The 21477-nt window shown below is 29.7% G+C and overlaps 1 protein-coding gene across 5 annotated transcripts in view; it reads right to left on the bottom strand.

The window, feature by feature from the left end:
* The window catches only part of LOC107445073 (RNA-binding protein Musashi homolog 2), a 168580-nt gene that overhangs the window by 116690 nt on the left and 30413 nt on the right, over positions 1 to 21477 (bottom strand). The window contains exon 1 of one of the 5 annotated variants that reach the window (XM_043050660.2): positions 19984 to 20316. The exons of the other annotated variants lie outside the window; for them this stretch is intronic. Within the exon in view, the coding sequence (XP_042906594.1) occupies positions 19984 to 20042 (59 nt within the window). The 5' untranslated portion in view covers positions 20043 to 20316. Of the gene's footprint in view, positions 1 to 19983; positions 20317 to 21477 lie in introns of those variants that run through there. 5 annotated transcript variants of the gene reach the window in all.

Raw genomic sequence — 21477 nt, 5'->3', positions numbered from 1 at the left:
TAAAATATTTGCTGTCTCACTCTGGTTTTTATACATTTATACCTATATATATATATATATATATATTATAACCCTATAATCATTTCATAAAATCCTTAAAAAAAAACATTCGAAGATTGCTTGCAAAGATAAGAAAACAAAGACTTGTAATTGATGGAAGCTGCATCAATTGTAAGGACTTTTTTTTTATTTAAAAGCAACAGTTAATAAAATAAAAGTACTGGTGTTTCTTTTTTTTGAATAAGGAATAAAAATTTATTTATTTAAATCAATAAAACAGTAGTTCAAATAAATTTTTTTTTGTGTGCTTTACATTCTTTTGGTAAACGCATCATGTCCATCTTAAACAATAAAGGTAAGAATATATTTGTATATTATTTTCATAATAGGATAAAAGTTTATGTTACAGTGTGTTTTGTTTTAGAATAAAATAATTATTATGTTTGTCATGATTTTTGTGAGTCTTAATTACCGTAGATTCAAGAATTTGAAAATTCGAAAAAAAAGTAATTTATTCTGAAACTTGATCTTCAGAATTTTAGAAAATGAGAGCTAGCTGATATGATATGTGCATTGATTGAACTATAACATATAATATTGGAGTTGAATGTGTTGGTTGAGAAGAAATTTTAAAAGAAAACAAATTTAAAATCGAATGAAAATTTGGTTATTTTAAATATTTCAAGAAATTACGGTTTTTTATCTTTAACAAAAATTGTTTTTCTTACACAAGTATAAAAAATATTATTCTTATATTATAGCTTTTAATGAAAAATAAGTCTTGTTATTGTACACTTAGAATCATTATTGTCTCGTTAATTTGTTTCATATCTTTTGGCTTTATTTTGTTCCATGCAAATGTTATGTTCTCTCTAATATGATGCTGATAAAGATCAGCATTTAATACTTTTATAAATAGATTTGTTATAAAATAGTTTGTATTGGTTTTATTTTATCAAAATGTAAGAATATGATATCGGACACAATTTTCTTTCAACGCTTACGTTAAGCATTATCTTAAGTTATTGAGCATTTATATTATTGGCATTGTGTTCATTACTTTAATGTGAAATTATTTGGTTGAAATTTGAGAAAGGAAGTATATATATATATATGAATATATTTTTATTTTCATCATGTTTAAAATAATATAAAAGTAAAATAATGATAATGGTAAAAAATTTATTTGATTAACTTAATGTTTAAAAATTTAGTTGAAACACATATATCTTACGATAAAACAAAATTCAAATGGAGAAAAGAATCTTGTTTAAATTTTCATCTACAAGGTCTTAATATTCTTTGCAAAAACATGTTTCACAAATGCATGTAGTTTTTTTTTTACGGCTAATTCATCAATATCAGAAACTTCATCACAACCTTTTCTAAATTTTTTGTATTTTCATTTTTTAAACAGCTCTGTTTAAAATGCTTACACATAACACCTAGTTTTATTTTTTTCGCTTTTAAGAAAAATGTCTATAATTACTATCAAAATGTTAGGGAAATAAATAAAAAAAAACCGAAATTCTCGCATTTAAGCATTTTTTGAGTGACATTTCAAAAACTTTATAAATTTTAAAGAAAAAAAAACAGGTAATAATTTTAAAAAATTATCACGCCTCGCTAGCTTGTAACTCCAGATATTAATGAGGGAATCAAATTATCATTTTTAAAAAGTAAAATTATGTACTTCTGAGTACAGTAAAAGTTGCATCTCTGAAATGAAGAAAAAGACGTATTTTTCGAAGATTAACATGTAGGCTTATTGATTCGAAGTGTTAGTATTTAATTTGCTAATTAATTTTATGCAGTCTAATGTTTTAAGCTACAAAATCAGAAGAGAAAAAAACGTAATTTCTCTGATTTCTTTCTTTCTTTTCTCTTGATTCGGGATATTAGACCATTAAAATATGAGAGAAAAAGCAATCTGAATTCTGAATATGAGCTAAATTTCAGGAGAGTGCTTGAATTTTAATTTTTTGGTTGTCTTGATGTAATTTCGAAACTATTTATGCAAATTAAAAATTTGCCTACTATTGCAAAACTCGCTTGTCCAAATTAAAATATATAATTGGAATTGCTAAATATTTAATTTGGAATTCGCTAAAGAGAATTCCAAATTAAAATATATTGCTTAGACTATTTACTAATTATTTTTAAAATAAATAAATAGTCCAAAAAAATTTTCAATGGTAAAATTTACAAGTTTTGACAAAACTTCATCAAATGAAGTTTTCAGCGATGTTTAATACATAAACTATACGTTATTTTCTAGTTTTGCTTGTATAAAACGCGCTTTTTCACTATTCTCTATTTTTTGCGTCGATTCGCTAAACATTTTGTTTTGCCCCAATGAGGTATAATTTTAACTTGTATTATGCACGCTTTTAAAATGTGAGCATTCTAGCTAGTCAGAAAATTGTCAGCGATTCGATACATTTTCATTAGCTATTGCTTCTACTTCTGGCTGTCAGAATTGATTGTAACTTGCATAGCTCTTCAAAACGGTGCTCCAGTTAACCTACATATATATATACAGTAAAACCTGTTTTTGTGCGGTCCTTTTTTATGCGATTTGGTTTTGTGCGATTTTATTTTTGTGCGATTTTTTTTGTGCGATTTATTTTCATGCGGTATATGAATCTTAGCGGCGTTAGCACCAGTTTAATGTTTTCTATCAATGTACATACAAATGTTGTGGACGAACTCTGATTACGTGGTCTCCTTGACCAGTCGACCGTCGTCACAAAAACTGATCACTGACTTATGACACTGAAATCCTGTCTTCAAGCGACGAAAGCGATTTTCAACCAATTCATAACAAGAAGATGCGCGCTTTGGATTACGACGAGTAGCAGCAAACTATTTAATGTATAATTTGAAAACTTCTCCATGTATACGTACAATGAAGAATTAAATATTTTTACAATTTCTTTAGGTCTAATTTAATTATTTAATTTAATTGAAAGCATTCTCTCATCTATTTCATAAATCATTGATGTATCTTCTAAGTCCGACTTTTTTTATGCGGTCCCTGTCCACCGCATAAAAAAAATTTTAGGTAGTATATCGTACAAAGTTGTTTATTATATGTAAGTTTTCATAAAATTTTCGAATACTTTTTTGTACGATTTTTTTTATGCAGTCCCTATCCACCGCACAAAAACAGGTTTTACTGTGTATATTTTAAATCTAGTGAGTCGAAATTTAGATGGATTATAATCTGGTGACAAGAACGATAGTCGGTCCCTATCCACCGCATAAAATTTTTTTTAGGTAGTATATAGTACAAAGTTGTTTATTATATGTAAGTTCTTATACAATTTTCGAATACTTTTTTGTACGATTTCTGTCATGTGGTCCCTATCCACCTCACAAAAACAGGTTTTACTGTATATATTTTAAATCTAGTGAGTCGAAATTTAGATGGATTATAATCTGGTGATAAAAACGATAGTTTCTGCTTGCATTGTCAGCAGCTTCAGTGAAAGTCACATCCAAGTTGAATATTATATCTCCAGTACGCAACCATGGTTTCCTGCCTAAAAGATCCGCAATAACAAATTTGCTTTTGCTGGAATTAATTAAATTCAATGAATGAATTAATATTTGAAAAAAAAACTGTATTAACATCATGCGACATCTACTACAAGTAAAAATAGAACTTGATGTTGAAATCTTAATTCCTGGTTAAATAAAGCTCAACATTCATTTTTAAACATAACTCACTGAAATTGGTTAGTCATTGGTTAAAATCAGTCATAGGAGACGTGTCAATATTTTCTACATAAAAAAAGTGATAAATAATAAAGCGAAACAAAAGACATGAAGTGATCTGGCTAAGTGTCGAATAAAAACTTTTCTGTGATAAATGTTTAAGAGTTCGAAGTATCTCAAAACAAAACTTTTTCTGTATTTTAGGAAAAAAAGAGTGACGTTTCTGTTACGGAATTATTTCTTCCGCATCACAAAACAAGAAATGATAGGAAAAGGTTTTTCCCTTTATTAAATGTTCTTTTTTTTTCTTCTTTCTCGCATCTTTCGGGAGAACATTCGAAATATAGTCTGCATGAGAACAACAAGGGAAATAAAATGAAGAGAGGGGGGGGGGAAAACACCACACATATGCTACTTTTATTTAAATAATGTAAATAAAAAAAAGAAAAGAAAATTTCAATGTTCTTCTGGAAATTGTCCAAAAGAGCCATTCATTCCGAAGTGAAGGAACGCATCTTTGAAAAGAAAAAGTATTTCAAGATTTAAGAACAAGTTTATAATTAGATGAAAAAAGCGAAAAAAAAGAAAAGAAAACGAAGTAGTTCCCCCTGACATAACAGCAACATGAATACATTGTTTCAATAAACTTCGCATAAAAGGTCAACCCATTAAAATCATTCGAAACTCCCGGATGGTTTGTTTTTTCATTTGACACATCTTGGGAGAAACTGACTTTGCAATACTAATAAAACAATTTAAGCCATAGTTTCTCAAAAAGTGTTCCTCGGAACCCTAGGGTTCCGAGATAACAGGGGACTCGTGTCTTCTTTTTTTTTCTTTGACCAGCAAGAATTTTTGAAACCTGTAACTAAATTTGTATCCTACCAACAATCCATAATACATTATATTTTTGTATATTTTTGTATAAAACGTATTTACAAATAATGCACAAATATTTCTCATTAAGCTTCTGAACTCAAAATAATTGAGTTCAAGAATAAAGAATTATGTTTCTCTGATAACAATGCTCGCTGCTTATAATGGTTCCTTTTCGAAAACCATCACTCAACTTTTTTAATTCGATTTCAACATAAGCGCACTCCAAAACCACATTTAAAACTGGAAGCGAAATATGGCTGAAGCAGAAGAAGCAAATTAAACATTTACTAGTTCAAACAAACGTCAAAGAAAAAAGATCAAGAGGGGATGAGTCGAAACACCTGGACAGAACGAAACTCCATATGAAGAATTTTCGAGTAGACGCAGGATTGTATTGAATCAACCGTTAATAGATCTGGAATCAGACGAGTAATTAATGTGTGCCTATCGTATCATCAGAAACCAAGAAATCGAACAAAGCAAAAGGAGCGTGAATTTCTCTACAGAAAACTTAAAAGATAAAAAAGAGTGATCCAAAAAATTGGAATGTATCCACCTTTATTTCGAACTAAATATGGATCATCGATGACATCACATCCACAGAAGAACAGCTGGAGAGTATCGGAAAACCATTGGGTAGTGAAACGGTAGGTGGAATAATGTTAGGTGGACTACCCGAAAAAATTAGGTCACTAACTTTAGAGATTCGGGGGTTCCTATCAAATTAACTACTTTGTGAAAAACAAATTGTTTCAAGATAATGTCAAGGACTTATCAGGGGTCGGTCCAGGCATTTTGTAAAAGGTCCGGTTTTCGTAAAATTGTGAAAAAATGACTCGTAATTTGTGAATATAAAATAAGCGTTAAGTCACATTCTTTCAACTAGGTTCCTGCTTTTGTGAATTTGTGCAAATAGGGCTATCCTGTTATTGCAAAAAACCTTTTATAAGAGTTTTTAAATTGTAAATAGATACAAGATTATGCTAAACACCGTAAAATTATAATTAAAAAAAATAAATTTTCAAAAATAAACGGCAATTGGCTACTAAATTAGAAATGCAACATACAAATATTTGGTATTTAGTCTACACTGCACAACACAGAATATTCATTTCGGACGAATAATGGAAAGAAAATCACTCACATTTTTAATAATTTCAATTGACATATTTTAAATAACACAACTTAGTTATGTATCCCTTGTAAGTAATGTTACGCATTAAGTAAACTTAAACAATTCTTAAATCTATAATACTTTAAAAAAAATTTTCAAAAGTTATTTTTTATTTACATAATATTTAATCAATTAATTTTAAGAATAAATATATATTATTCAATTGTTTCTTTACGAAAAAAAATTATCATTTAATATCAATAAGAATGTACATGCGATATTTGTAGAAGTGGAAATATTTTCTTAGAATACTACATTTGAAACTTATAATTTTTTATTTTATTTCGAAGAGGTTAAGGTACATAATATAAATGGAAATGATATCAAACTTAGCCTTAGAATTAAAGTAGAAAAACATGATTAACAAAATGTTAGAGTAATATACGTCGATTGCCAGTAGATTTGAAAATATCTATAATAACTGAACACTCGGCATCAGTCAATTTTTCAGATGCATTTATAATAATGTGCAAATGTCTATCGAGTGTCTCTTGTTTCATCCTCGTTCGCAACTCAGTGCAAACAAGATTCATTTTCAAAAATAACCTTTCAACACTTGACAATGGTATAATAACCGACATTGTTAATCATGTGGGGGCGGAGTTATTGACCATGCCAACCGTCATCTATCAAAAGGTACCTCGTGATAGAATCAAGTTAGCATGCTTTATATACTAGTGAATGATGTTAAACTTTTGTAGTGGTAGTTACGCCACATTACTCCCCCACCAGAATTTTATCAGGGATAGAATTCGATACCACTAGTTGCTGTACTTGTGAAACATCGGGAGCTTTGTTAAGTGCTGAATGTGAGAGGTGTATTAACATCACGTTGTAGCGTTCGTTGTTGCTTCTGTTTGCATTTTGCAGTCACAAGTAGCAAGTAAACTGTTCTATGTAGACTATCCATCGAAGTGGGCGTTACTGTCAAGATTTTCGCGAAGTAGGCGTTACTTGCGTGAGCAAATCACGTCCGGGTCACCAATGTGGGGGCGGAGCTATTGACCATGCCAACCGTCATCTATCAAAAGGTACCTCGTGATAGAATCAAGTTAGCATGCTTTATATACTAGTGAATGATGTTAAACTTTTGTAGTGGTAGTTACGCAACAATCATTTTAATAACTAAGTTCATTTATATCCGTCTTTCTTTTTCTCCCCCTGGGAAGGGTTTATTCGGTTAACAAAACAATAATGAAGATAAACAAATTTGTAAAGGGTCCGTTTTTATGAAAAGAGATTTTGTGAAGGGTCCGCTAACGGACCCAAATTTCCAGACCCCTGCTTCTGTACAACATCAACAAAGCAATCTGAAAGTGCCTTTTATGGAAAATCGGACAGAATAAAGCACAAAGGTATCAAGAAACTAAGAAGCTATAATTGCAGCGAATACAGAGAGCTGGGTAGACGTTGTCTAAACCCGAAGCTCCATGAAGAAAGCGAAGAAAATACTTTTGGCTTCTTCACAGGTATAAGAAAGTCTGCTGACTGAAATGTATTTATATTCTAATTGCAATGCTCATGTGGGTCTGGATTATTAAGATCTGAAATGAATAGGAAAATGGATGTAGCTAATGGTAACGCGGAACAGTTGTTATTTCTCGTAAAACTCGTGCTAAAACTATAGCTAGTGGTCTTATTAACTCCACAAACCTTTTTTTAGAGCTGAATCTGACAACATTAAATCACTATCAGAATGTAAACAACACCTGCGTCAAGCAGATGAATCTCTCATTCGTTCTTTTAGCTTAAATTTTTATCTCCAATAAATATTCGCTTTGATAAATTTCATATCACTCTTCACTGACATTTATGTCACTCTGTTCAGCAATATTGAACAAAAGTACACTGGAAATTGGCACTTAAACTTAAAAAAATATCAATGTAGGGAATATCGGGCAAATGTGTACCAGCCAGTATCACTTAACCTTAAAGAAACATCAGTAGAATACGGGCCTTGGAATACCGATATAACGTAAACTGTGTTATTTACCTCAATAAATCATCAATGAACAGAAGTCTGCGCTAGTATGAACCGGACAAACATCTTATTATTATCTCGATAACTCCGATTATTATTAATTGAAAACGGCTACTATTAATAGGCGTTTACTATTTTCAACCAAATTAAAAACAATAAAGTATTGAATTGTCTCTTAATGGGTTGTGAGGTGTCACTGGTTATTGCGCATGCGTTAACTTTCGTGAAAATAGACAGAGAGTATAATTTTAAACGCCTTGAAACTATAAAGCCAATTGGGTATACTATAGCCTACGTCACAGGTCGTGTTATTCCTACTAAATTTAACTAGTAAACAACATTTTCTGCGAACCTGATTTCTAGCAACAAGTAAACATTAAACGAAGCGTGTTGTTATAAGTCGCTACTCGTCAGGTTGGAAATGTATTAGTCTAGTTCCTTTTGAAATAATTTATTTCGTTGTTTTATATAAGTTTATGAATTTAGTAAACATATTTAAAACTCAGCTCATTAATTATACTAAAAGGTAAATATTATTCCTAGTAAAATTTTCGGAGTGGAAGTAGTTGTGTTTTTTTCATATTATACCCAATTGGGTATACTATAGCCTACGTCACAGGTTGTATTATTCCTACTGAATTTAACCCATGAACGGCATTTTCTGCGAGCCTAACTTCAAGCCACAAATAAACAAACGAAGTGTTTGATCGTTTAAATAGCTGCTCGCCAGATTTTATTGCATTATAAAGAAAAATATTGAAACTAAATACAACTAAATAAACAACAACTAAAACAAATAACAACAACTACTAATAACAATAACTAAATAAACAACAACTAAATTCCATTCGTTTAGCATTGCGTCATATGTTGTTCCTACTAAATCGAAGTAGTAGTTGTGTTTTTTTCATATTATACCCAATTGGAAGAATATGCAAAGCCAATTGGAAGTATTTTTTTAAAAAATTTTTGATAAATTTGTGTTAGCCGGCGTATTTGTTCTTAGCATTTAAACTTAAACTCTATGAGCTTAGCAAGATTTAATGAGGTATTTCATTTTTTATCGCTTGCTTCTATTTTTGTAACGATGAAGAGTGCTTGAACTTAGTGAGCTATAATACTGAAGGACGATCCACTTTGACTACGCGTTTCTTGACTACGCGTTATTTTTTTAAAACTTGTAGTGGATGACACTTGATGTTATTACAGTGTTTTTAAATATTAATTAATTCAATAAATTCAATTAATTAATTTTAAATTTATATGGGTGAAAAAGGTGCAATTATTTTGTAAAAAGTAACTTAAAAAATTTTTTTCTTTGTTGTTTTTAATTTTTTTTTACATTACTTGTTTTGTTTTTTTGTACGATCATGTTTGTATCATGATTGAGAGAATAACAATTCTTTCTGATTTATCGACTGAAAATATAGTTTTTATGTATCATTTCAATCAAAATTATTGAATTAAGTTAGTGATTCGAAATTTTTTCACTGTGCATTTATTTAGAAACCAAAAATTTTCTAATCAACTCTAAATCTTATTTTACATTTTTATTCTATACTACGTAAAAAATATATCTTTCATATTTTATATAGTGTTGTTTATTTCAATTTCTCATATAATAAATTCTACTCTGAACTGAGAAAAAAAAATATAAGGACACTTTTCGCAATTTATTCTTTAATTTAAAAGGAGTAATGGCATTTGTCATTAATATAAATATATATATATTTTTATACAGTAAAATATATTTAAGAACAAAAACAAATTGTGAGAAATCAATACCTTTAAAATAAATCGATCATTAAAAACGGCATGTTTAACGAATCAACTTTTAAGCATTTCGTAGAATTAAAAATCAAAATAAATGATTAAACGATTACAAAAATATTATAAAGCAAAGTAAAATAATAAAAAAAAAACAATTGACTCATCAATTCCTTAAAACAGGTGATTAAACTTTTTTGCCATAGCGTGGCGCTGAAAACGTTTGAGCCAGACTACTGCCATTTTGCAAAGCATCGATAACTTTAACGATCCATCGATATCACCGACATCTTTTAATACGCTATAGAATCAGAGTGTAAACTCTTTATATATTTCTTTGCTGTTGAAACAATGAAAATAAAACACATTTTTCAATAATGCCTGTGAATGACTCAACGTAGAAAAATGGAAAATATCGCAGAATGATCCAAAATATTTCGGCAATCTTTATATTCCTTAAAACGTTCGTCAATCGATGATCCTAAGGAAAGTTTAATCTGTTTCAATAATGAAATTATTCAATATTGCACCCGAACATGTTGACTTCGGAAAGTGGCAATCGCTAACTGCGGAATAAATGACGATCCAAAACGATTCTAGAGTTATTAACACGCTTCCAGACAGTTTTTATGGAGATGCATTTTTCAGAAATGGATAAAAAGGAAAATATAATATAATTAATTAATAATGAAATATAATTAATAATAAAATTAATGTTTTAATGAATGACCGCTTTAAACAGTGTTTGAGGCGATGTCCTTGAATTGAAATTTCAATTGAACAGATTGAAATTGTTTTTCCTGCATTCTTCTCAGTTTTTTCTACAGAGAAAGTATTGGTAAAGAAATCGCAATTTTTGAAGTGATACTTCTTATGCGACTTCCAACAAGATTGCGTTAAAGTTTAACGCTACATTTTTATTGGCCTTGAAATCACGTGGTAGGATCCAATTTTCCCTTATTCATTTCCATATTGTTTTGGTTCTCACCAGCATAAAAATAATAAAAGTCATAAAAGTATTGTTTTCTATAAACATTTTAGTTTGATTTGATACACATATAATTTAATAGGGTAGTATTTTTCATTTTCAAACTTAGTGGATAACAATTGAAAAAAAATGAGTGAAAACGATGCGACGGATTTAAGGTTATGTCAAGGGACGTCTCTTGTGAATATCAATTGATTGTTTGGTTTTCTCTTTTCTAATTGCCATTTATATTTCACCAAATGCAGCCACGAGGAATATTAAATTATTTACTGCAAAATCTTTATTGCCACTATCCACTGCAGGCTCACAAGCTCTGGCAAACGTTACTGGTGAAGAAATTGATTATTGTGAGCGGCCTGTGATCCTTGCAGGAGATTTTAATGTGAATTTCTCGTTACCTGAAGCTGNTTATAGTCTTAAAAAATTCAGAAAATCTGGTTCCAATACTTTAATAAAGTAATGGCAAGCTTTTTTAAAATTTCATTTAGATAGAAAAAAGTATGAAAACGCGAGATTTCACAACTATTTAGATAGATTTAGTTTGGAAACAAATTTAGATTCATTTAGGTGTAATAGCTGTGTTCATTTGTGTGAAAATTATATATTACGTGTCTTCTTGGTTTTGCTATCATTTCTTAAATGACTGAACTTTAATAATCTTACTTTCTATTTGCAATTAAAACATAATATTCAATAGAGATTTAATTCCATCACTCAAATAATTTTAAAATAACTTAAAACTGTTTATACTATGACATACACAACTTGTTATTTACATTAAAAAAACATTGAGGGATACAAACAATATATTTTTTCTCATCATATCATTCAGAATTTTCATTATTTGAGGGAAAATATTCATCAAAATAATTTATTCTCACTTGAAGGAGGAGTAACCATCATCATCATCATAAAGCAAAGCTTGTTTGAATGAGATGATTACTTTTTCTTTAATAATTTTTTGAATGTGTCGATTAATTATTTCGGATAATTTCCGTCCGAAAATATCTTTTAGAGCGTAGATTATCGGCACACGTCTCTTTTATTCCATTTTCTTTCACGCTACATTACCCCCCATTTGACCTTTATTAAATTCTTCCCATTAATGCAATCAATTTTTAGATGAAGAACCGCCATCATTTCCTCAAAGTAGTAATTATAATAAAAATATTTTTAGATAGATCTTCAAAGGAATCTTCTGTTTCGAAGCAAGGACACGTGTTGCCATTCAAACAATGACAATTTTTTTTTAAACTAATAAAAAATCTTGCGAAATGTTTTCTGAAAATAAGCACGTGAAATGATGGAGCGGTCATTTTATACAGTTTTTGGAATGCGAAGTGCAAGGAAAAAGGTAACTTCATGAATAATTAGTAGATTAAATAATTACCTCCTCTAAATACTCCGAGTTAAACAATCGAATTTTTTAGAACAGCGCACATTCCTTGATTTTTATTTCATTACAAATTTAAATTATCTTCAGAGTTCCCGGATGAAATCTATGCCCCCCCACACACTCTATATATGGAAGGAATGCAGTCCCTGATGTAATTATTAGTAGACGCAATACAAGAGACTCGGTGAAATCTTAATTATCAGGTTATACTATACAGATTTATTGTTTTGACACGGTTTGCACTAGTTTACGTTCAGGCTATACCACTCCAACAACGATTGGTTAAATTAGGCGATATATTCTATAAATATAGAACAATTATTACATCAGGTATTATGTTAGTATATTATAATAATTAGACCCAATTATTAGACTCACTGTAATGTTTTAATAATGACATGTTTTGCACCAGTTTATGTGCAATACTTTTATATTTAAGCATACATGTAATGGGTTTTTATTTGATGTTATTTATATACTTCCTATTTGTATTTATTTTTAACGTATTTCATTACAATGTTAACGAATTGATACAGGAGCGCAAACAGGTGCAAACCGGTTTCAGTCGCGAAAAGCTGTATAGTATCACCTAATAATTAAGATTTTTACATAGAATCTTATAGTGCTTTTAATAATTTTTGCCAGGAACTGTATGTATTGAACACAATAAAAATTTATATGCATACAATATGTAAGCAAATGATAAAAGTTGAACAAATTAAACTTATCAAAGCGGAGAAATAGTTGTCAAGATCGAAATCTATTGTGAAGCAGTTTACATTGTTTTTTCAATTGCACGGTAGTATTATGAAGGAAAAACACGACAACGCCATCTACGCACAAAACTTATAATTGATTTTAGTGTTTACTACGCAGCAGCTGGTAATAAAATAATTGGCCAATCACCTAGATTGGTCAACAGATCTCTTTGCATGACAATGGTATTCCACAACTATGCTCTCTACTCATCAGACTCTACCACTTCTTTCAAAATTTGGAGACATTTTTAGCAATTTAATTTTCTGCAAAAACTAGTCCTTTCAGAGCACAAAGAAAACATCTGTAAACAATATGGTTGTGTGAAAAATTTGTTGAATAAAATAATTCCAAATGTTCTTTAATCAATTTTGCCTTTGACGGTTGGTATTACGACAAGTACACATGCGCAACAACTTAAGTTATTACTAATCTAAAACTTACGTTCGTTTCCTCTCTTATCAAATTGAGGCATTTATTTGAGGTTTTAAACCGCAATAAAGCAGAAGAAATGTATCTTATTTTATTTTATTCATGTATTTAGTTATTATAATGTATCTTTTTTTTATATTATCTTATTGTATCTTATATATTTTATTGATCTTATATTATTTTAACCGTCGTTGAACAGCCGACCCGATTTTTGGTTTTACGACCACTCATGTTCAACTTCGAAACCTTGTAATTTTGAACACAATCCAGAAGACAAGGGAACTCCTGGATCAAGCATTGGAAGTAATTTTGCCTTCGTGGAAGACTCTTTGCTGAAACTAACCCGCATTTGCGTGACATGGAAAGGAAAATTCCGAAAATCCCCCGCGGTTAGCCTGACGGCAAGGGGACTCTGACCCATGATCCGTCCACCCCTGAGGATATTTAACGTCAATGGTCGGTGCAAGCCGGGAGAAGAATTTTTATCGACCAACCATTGCTGGGATTTGAACCCGGTTCACCTCATTAGAAGGCGAATCCCCTGAGCCACCACGGCTCGAATGTATTGAAATGAAAAAAAGAAATAAATTTTTTCGTTATATAAAAGGTAATGAATGTTTAATGTAAGTAAACTATTTATATCCGTCCCAAAATTCATGCTTGATCAAAATTGTTTCAAAAAGAAACTGGTTTTTGTAGAGAAACTGCAGAGGAGACATTTTTTTTTTTATCTACACCACAGCTTTTGCTCAACGACCTGCGTGTAGAAATTTAGCTTTCCAATTCATGGCCTACCGTCTTTGAAGCTTTCTTTGAATAGAAAACGCAAAGACTAGGAAATTAAAAATGTCTAAGCATTCAAAAGTATGACTAAAAATATACTATAAGCGGAAAAAATTTTTTCTTCCAGAAAATATATTGTATTTCATTGAGATTCAAGTTGGGTTCAAATTATTTAAACCACCTGATATAATGCCAAAAAAGAAGAAAGAAATCAAATGAAAGTTCATCGTCTGATAAATTAGCTCTTTTGAACAGTAGAAAAACTGATAATTACTGTCTTTCTAAGAAGTAGCCAGATCCTCAGATTATTTTTGAATGCAAATAAATTAAATATCTAAAAATATGGTTAAGATGTTTTTATTAAAAATACAGTAAAAGCTCTATCATCGTAGGCTTTTATTTTCTTCCGAAATGTACTTACATTTTTGTCGTTCAAAAACATCCTTTATAAATAATAGGTAATAACAATAATAAACCGAGGAAAAAAGTTAAAACTGAATGGCTTTAGCAAATACTTTCCCATCTTTAAATTCAATACCCATTAAATTCAATACCCATTTAAATCGTAACTATACGATAACTTCAATGAGAATTCTAGTTTTAAAAAGTTTACAAAATCAGGTAATGTAAAAAAAAAAAATATGATAATTAAAAATGAATTTGCGAGATTTTAATTTTCCTTGAAACTTGACTTGTTACAACGATGCCATGTTAGTGTCATTCGAATTTGGCGAATTAAGAATTAAATTTTGAAGTAGAATGGCTTGCCCAGAACGAAATGGGAACTCAATGGAATATTCGTTTGAATGAATCGATTTAAAAACAGACAAAAAATGGCTTCATACAAAGTAATTAGAATGGCAGGTTACGATAAATTAAAAATATAATATCTTTTAAGTGAATAAATATTATCTGACAGACACTTAAGAGCCAACGGTTTCTTAAAAACATACAAATTACTTTTTTTTCCTTAAAAATCGTTTTCACTTGGTCGGATTTAAAAATGAATGGAATAACGGCCTTTGGCTCAATTACAAGTAAATGATAAGAACAAAAAATTCTATCCCATAATTATTTCTGCACCTTCCTTTCTTTCGAAGTATTGCAACCAAACTTTTCATGGGCTTTAATTATTCTTACCGGTAATTAAATATTTTTAATCGCATCCCTGAATACCACCATCGACGTAACAGAAATACTTGAAAAGGAGGAAAATATTTCATAGTAATCAACGTAGTTAAAAGAACAAATTTTTATAAGATTTGATTGTTTTGTCCACTAAGTCAACACAAAAATATTTATTTCATTTAGAACCGACACATATACCAAGCTCGGAAAAATCTACCATAAACTTATTCTCACTTTCATTATAAATTGAAGCAAGAGTTATTTCATAATATTTAAAATCGGAGAAAACTCATGGGAAATAAACTTTGAAAAAAGTTCTTTTTTGTGATATTTTTGCGTATTTGAAAAACTACACAAAATAAAACCGTATTGATTAAAATTAAACGACGTCTTTCATTTCCTCTAGTTATAAAAAAACGAAAAGAAACAAATTAAGTATTGTTTAAATAACAAAGAATGAAAAATACAATTGTTTAACGTGATCTCTCAGCATTCAAGACAAATGAATCAAACAAGGAATCATGTAAAAAACAAATCAATTGTTAAGTTCAAACATTTCATTGAAACTCGATTCTATATAAAATACCATAGCACGATATTTTTATTTACTTTTGAAAAAGTTGACGTTCTACGTAAGCTTTAAAATTTAGAACTTTTCAAAGTAAATAGAAGAAAAGAAGTTATTAAGTATTTAAAAAAAGTTCTAAATGTGAACGGGGAAAAACAGGAGAAAATATTTCCAAAAGTAGATACAGTCGATAAAGAGAAATGTGTTGCTTAAAAAGAAAAACACCATGAAAATTTTTAAAAAAATCTTACAAGGATTACGAATTCATTGAACAAAAAGCTCTCAATTAATTTAAACACAAATTTTTTTTAACATATATGTAACCGTCGTTGAACGAATAAAAATTTTTTGGGTTTACGACAACTAATGTTCAACTCCATAGCCTTGTCATTTTGAACTCAATCCAGAAGACAAGGGAACACCTGGATCAAATATTGGAAGATATTTGTCCTCGTGGAGGACTTTTTTGATGAAACTAACCCGCATCTGCTTTGCATGGAGAGGAACAAGACCACAAGAACCTCTTATGGTTAGCCTGAAGGTAAAGAAATCTAACCCATGATCTGTCTACCACTGAGGATATTTTAAGAAGCACTGTGGTCGGCGCAAGTCGGATGCGGAATTCACATCGACCAGCTATTTGGGGGATTCGAACCCGATACGCCTCAATGGAAGTCGAGCACTCTATCACCTGAGCCATCACTGTTCCAAACCAAATTTTAAGAGAAGCTGTCTTAATTAAGAGAATTGTCAGTTATTGTAAAAACATATGGAACAAAAAAATTTCAATGACTATAAGTGATTCTATTTAAGAGTAACGGGCCGCTTCGAATTATAGTTCGAAAAATGTACAGTGAACTAAAAAGACAAATCACCCTACATAGTGCTTTCTCTAATAATACTGGTAAACAAATTAAATGTACAGATACAGAAAAAAAATTTACAGATATCTTAGAATCTATTTTATAAGACAGATGATTTTGTTTTGAGTCAAATTATTTGTTTCTATCATAAGCAGTTAACTTCTTCAGTCTACAGAGGAGCTGTTTTATTGTATATCATTACCACATTATTAAATATCTAGTTTAATAAATCCATACACACTGAAATTACAACCTTCATTTAATGTGTACCTCAGTGTTTTACACATCTGGAGCATTCACATAGTTGAAAATGGTAAACGGATGAAAAGTACCGGAAAGCATCGAAAACACCCCGAAAAAAAGCATAGAGAAATTAAAGCATTGAAAAAAACCATCACTTTAACAATTATATTAACTTACGTCCAATTTTATTTGAACAAATGAAGCACAAATGTAAAGTAATTGAATATTCACTCCAATGAAATATCACATTTTCTTAAAAAAAAAATTAAGATTACGAAGATTAATTTAAAGTTCATGGAAGAAACTTCACGCATTTTGTAAAATGTTAAGAACTCTTAAATAGCTTCATAATATTTTTAAATTCCAATAATTGCTCTCATTGCATTGCAATAATGTTTTATCAATGGTTTTTTTTAAAGAATTATTAAAATGAAACAGTTTATAATTTTTGTCAATAATTTTAACTTATCACAAAATTATTCTCCATATTGTTAAATCAGTACATCAAAAAATATAATTCTTCTTAATTGTACATAATACAAATTATATACTATAGTATTAGACATATTATATAATTGTATTATGAACAATTAAGAAATATCAGAATGTGCAATAAAAGTTTCTTCCCCATCGCTTCAAATTAAACTTTGCATGTTAATAAGTTTTCAGAAAGTATCTATTGACATTCGCAATAAATATTTAATTATATTGAATTCACGTTTAACAGCCTGAATCAAATCAGTCATTAAATTCATTTAATTGTTAAAATGGTGGCTTTTATTCATTGCTCTTTCCTCATTCTCTTTTTCTTTGCTTGCTTTATTAGAGATTTTTTTCTCCAAATCTTTTTGTAATTCTAGCAAAAACTGTCACTTGATCATTGCAAAGAAACTCACGAAATCTAAGTGTTCCCTTTGCCGTCAGGCTAACCGTGAGAGTTTCTCGAGGTCTTCCTCTCCATGTAACGCAAATGAGGATTAGTTCTGAAAAAAAGTTCTCTTCGAAGGCAAAATTTCTCCCACTACTTGATCCAGGAGTTCTCTTGTCCTCTGGATTGGGTTCAAAATTACAAGGCTACGAAGTTGAACATTAACAGTCGTAAACCCAAAAAATTGGGTCGGCTATTCCACGACGTTTGTAAGAAAAAAAAAGTCTTAGTGTCTGTGAGTAATCATTGTACCCAATGAAAAAAGAATTCCATAATGATTAATAATGTAAACAATATTTCATTAAAATTAATGAAATTTAAACTATTAAGTTTAATAAAATTTAAATAGTGATCTATGAATATTAAATGGTGTTCCATAAAAATTTATTTTTGCTAATACATTAAAAACATGAGACGATAGAGCAAGAAGGTTTTCAAACATAAAATTGGCATAGCAAACTATATTAGAAAAAGTGAACCTAGATAAAGGTGCCAGATATCTGTAGCTTGAGATATCTATAGCCAGATATCTATAGCGTACTAAGGATTAAACATTTAAGATTTCAAATTACCTTTTAAGTAAATACAAAGGGGCTACTTTTAGAGAAGAAAACGGTCGAATGTTTGGTAAGAAAAAGTGTTATTTTAAGTGGTAATAAAATTTACTATATTGTATTTATAAAAAATCTTATTTTATTTTAAATGTTTAGGCATTCTCTTGTAGTAACAGTTTTTTTTAATTTTTTTATAAGCTGAAACAACAATATGAAAGTTTAATTTTTCAGTTTTGATGCATTTGAGCAATCACTTTTTATCCCCATTTATTTAAACTTTATGCATATCATGAAACAACACAGGAAAAATATACTAAGTTCTAATACGTGAGAAAGGTATGCCGATAAATTTAATAACTCATAGTAGTATTTTGCAAATACAATTGTAAAAATGTTTTTTTCGTAGAAATTTTGAGTTTGATAATTTAATTTTTAACTTTTACAATGCATTTTAAAATTTTACAAATAATTTTACTTCCTTAAAAGTTTCAAAAAAATTTCTTTAGTTATTTTTTTCAATTTGATTTGATTGACAGTTTTGCCAATAATATTAATATGAAAAATATTACTGATAAAAGTTGCATTATTGAATTAAAAAATGTTGAATGACAAATATTGAATAACAAATGTTGAATAACAAAATAAAAATGTTGACAAAAATTTTGTAAATAAAAATATAATGTGAATAAAAATGTTGAATGTTCACACAATTAAAATGTTTAAAATATTCAAATCATACCATGTAATCCTGTCACATAAGACTTTCTTTTATGAGACTTCAAAAAAGTCATTTAGAGTTAAAAAAAGATTCTAATTGAATACAATTGATCATTTATTCCTCAGATTATTGCAAAATGTTGTTCCACAAAAGAATTTTTTTCTTTTAAGAATATAGAATGAAGTATATTTTTTAAATGTTGCTTTTCTCTATTTTAGATGCTTCCGTAACGAATGTAAACACGTTTTATTATCCGTAAAAGGTTTGAAACTCCATTTAAATTGGATAAAACCAATCATTTTGAAACTCTTAAATAAACCCAAATGGGTATAATTTATTTGCATTGCATGTTTCCTAAATAGAAAATGTCAATATGAAAATAATTATGGCACATGGTTGTTAACAAAAACACATCTGAGGTCATTTTTGTTTTAAAAATAAGAAGAAACTCAGACATACAATTCTAGGTTTTTATTTCTTTACTTAAAACTAAAGGGTCGATCACGTGATCCGAGCTCTTTTTAAAGCAAGAACATACAATAAATATCATAAAATTTTAACGCAAGAAGATTTGCATTCAAGTTATATCACAGCACAGAAAAATTATTTGATCAAAGCAAATTCTTAAAATGAATTATTTTAAATATGAAATACACTTTAAAAAATTGATTAATTTTATTCAGTTTGCAAGTCCGTTAATATTTTATGCTCTAAATTCTGCACAGATAATGTAAGATAAAAAAAAAATCTTTCCAAAATTCGATTATTTTCTTCTCACTATTAGAATCCAATATGAAACAAAAAAGAGAGTGAAGTTAAACTTGCCAATAAAGTATTTAAGAGTCTATTTAAAAGTGATGTTAGAAATCGGTATGCCTTCACGAATGTGAACAGTTCATGAACCAATTATTGACATGAGAAGGGATCTCTGTTACTTTAAAAGAAACATTCGATCGACCCAAATTTTCGAATCAGTTTCATAACATCTCCGAAAATTTCATTCTTATTTTATTTAGAACAAAAGATCATGGCATGCCATATGAGAGAATAACTCTTTAAAATAAATGAAACAATGTGTTGTGTTGAAAGGGGGGGAAGAACTTACCCGGGGTCGTGGGAGACATCAGTGGGGCTGGCTGCACTGCTTTGATCTTCGGAATCCATAACTACTTTTTGGTGTAAGGAACAATAAAAAATGTTATTTTTATGTTTCGGAAGTTCGGCCGCCACTTGTCTCTATTGTGTAAAAAAACAAAAGGGTGGTGTCCTATTGAACTGTACAAAAAGAAAGTATAAAACAGTTTAGAAGCGGCTTGATTGGGGGGCCACTGCTTTCCATCCTCGGCTACAAAATTCCTTTACGTGGTCTCCACCTCTTCGTGCAGATTCTTGATTAATAGAGAAACCTTTCCTTCCATTCTGCCATTGGACCTCCCTTCTGACGCAAGCGCTCTCCCTTTTCTTCCCTTTGACGTCATTTCCCCTTTCCAACCACTACTTCTAACAGATACGATGCTGCCATCTATCGACCGTTGCCTCTATATATCCCTACAACACAACCCCCTCCCCCCCAACATTTTTCTAAATTTAGGAATCATATTTTTAATCATTATTTTCGCGTTATACACTCCTGAGCATCCAACTATCATAAGCATCATCCAATATCTTTATAGAGAGGCATCTTCCTCGGAAGCCTCTGTAAAAGCTGCTTCTCTTTTATCTGACAATGAAGGCAGGCGAAACAACTTTACGCACAAACAAGGGTTTTCGGTGGTGCAAGAAATAGGTTATTCGAATTCCCAGGCATTTTACATTTAGAACATGGGGTAACAAAAGTTATAATCACTTATTATTTGGTTCATATAATTTTTTTCCCCCAAGTAATTTTATCAAATAGGAAAAAATGTTGATCCAAATAATAAAAAAAAACAGACATTTTTTTTTGGAATTCGGATTATAATTAGTTTAATACTATTACAGCCCCTGGCCAGCCCCATATTATTAGACGCACTATAAGATTCTATGAAAATTCTTAATTATCACGTGACACTATACAGCTTTAGTGTTTCTACGCGGCTGAAACCGGTTTGCACTTGTTTACGTTCTTGTATCAATGGATTAACATTGTAACACAATACGTTAAAAATAATTATAAATAGGAAGTATATAAAAAAACCTCCTGAATAAAAACCCATTACACGCAGGTTTAAATATAAAAACATTGCCTATAAACTACTGCAAAACATGTCATTATTAAAACACTAGGGGAGAGTGGGGTCAATTGTAACATTTTTTACTTAACTATTTTTAACTAACAAAAAATCCAATATATTATCAGTATTAATTGACAGACGAGTAAAGTAGACTATTCTCTACTAGAAAAAAAAATAAATACCTTATTTTAAATGTTATTATATTAGTAATTAACAATTTTCGACAGTCGTGCACTTGTTACAATTGTCCCCACTTACGGGGTCAATTGTAACAGTTCATAAATTCAACTAAAACATAGTTAATTATACATATTATCATAGTTGTGATATATTTTTTTATTGATCAAAATAGTAGTGATATTTTAGGAGTAAAAATAATAATGAGC

The sequence above is a fragment of the Parasteatoda tepidariorum genome, chromosome 9 (genome assembly GCF_043381705.1).
Source record: "Parasteatoda tepidariorum isolate YZ-2023 chromosome 9, CAS_Ptep_4.0, whole genome shotgun sequence".
Taxonomy (NCBI): Eukaryota; Metazoa; Arthropoda; class Arachnida; order Araneae; family Theridiidae; genus Parasteatoda; species Parasteatoda tepidariorum.
Note: the sequence above shows the minus strand (reverse complement) of the source record. Positions and strands in the feature narration are given on the sequence as shown.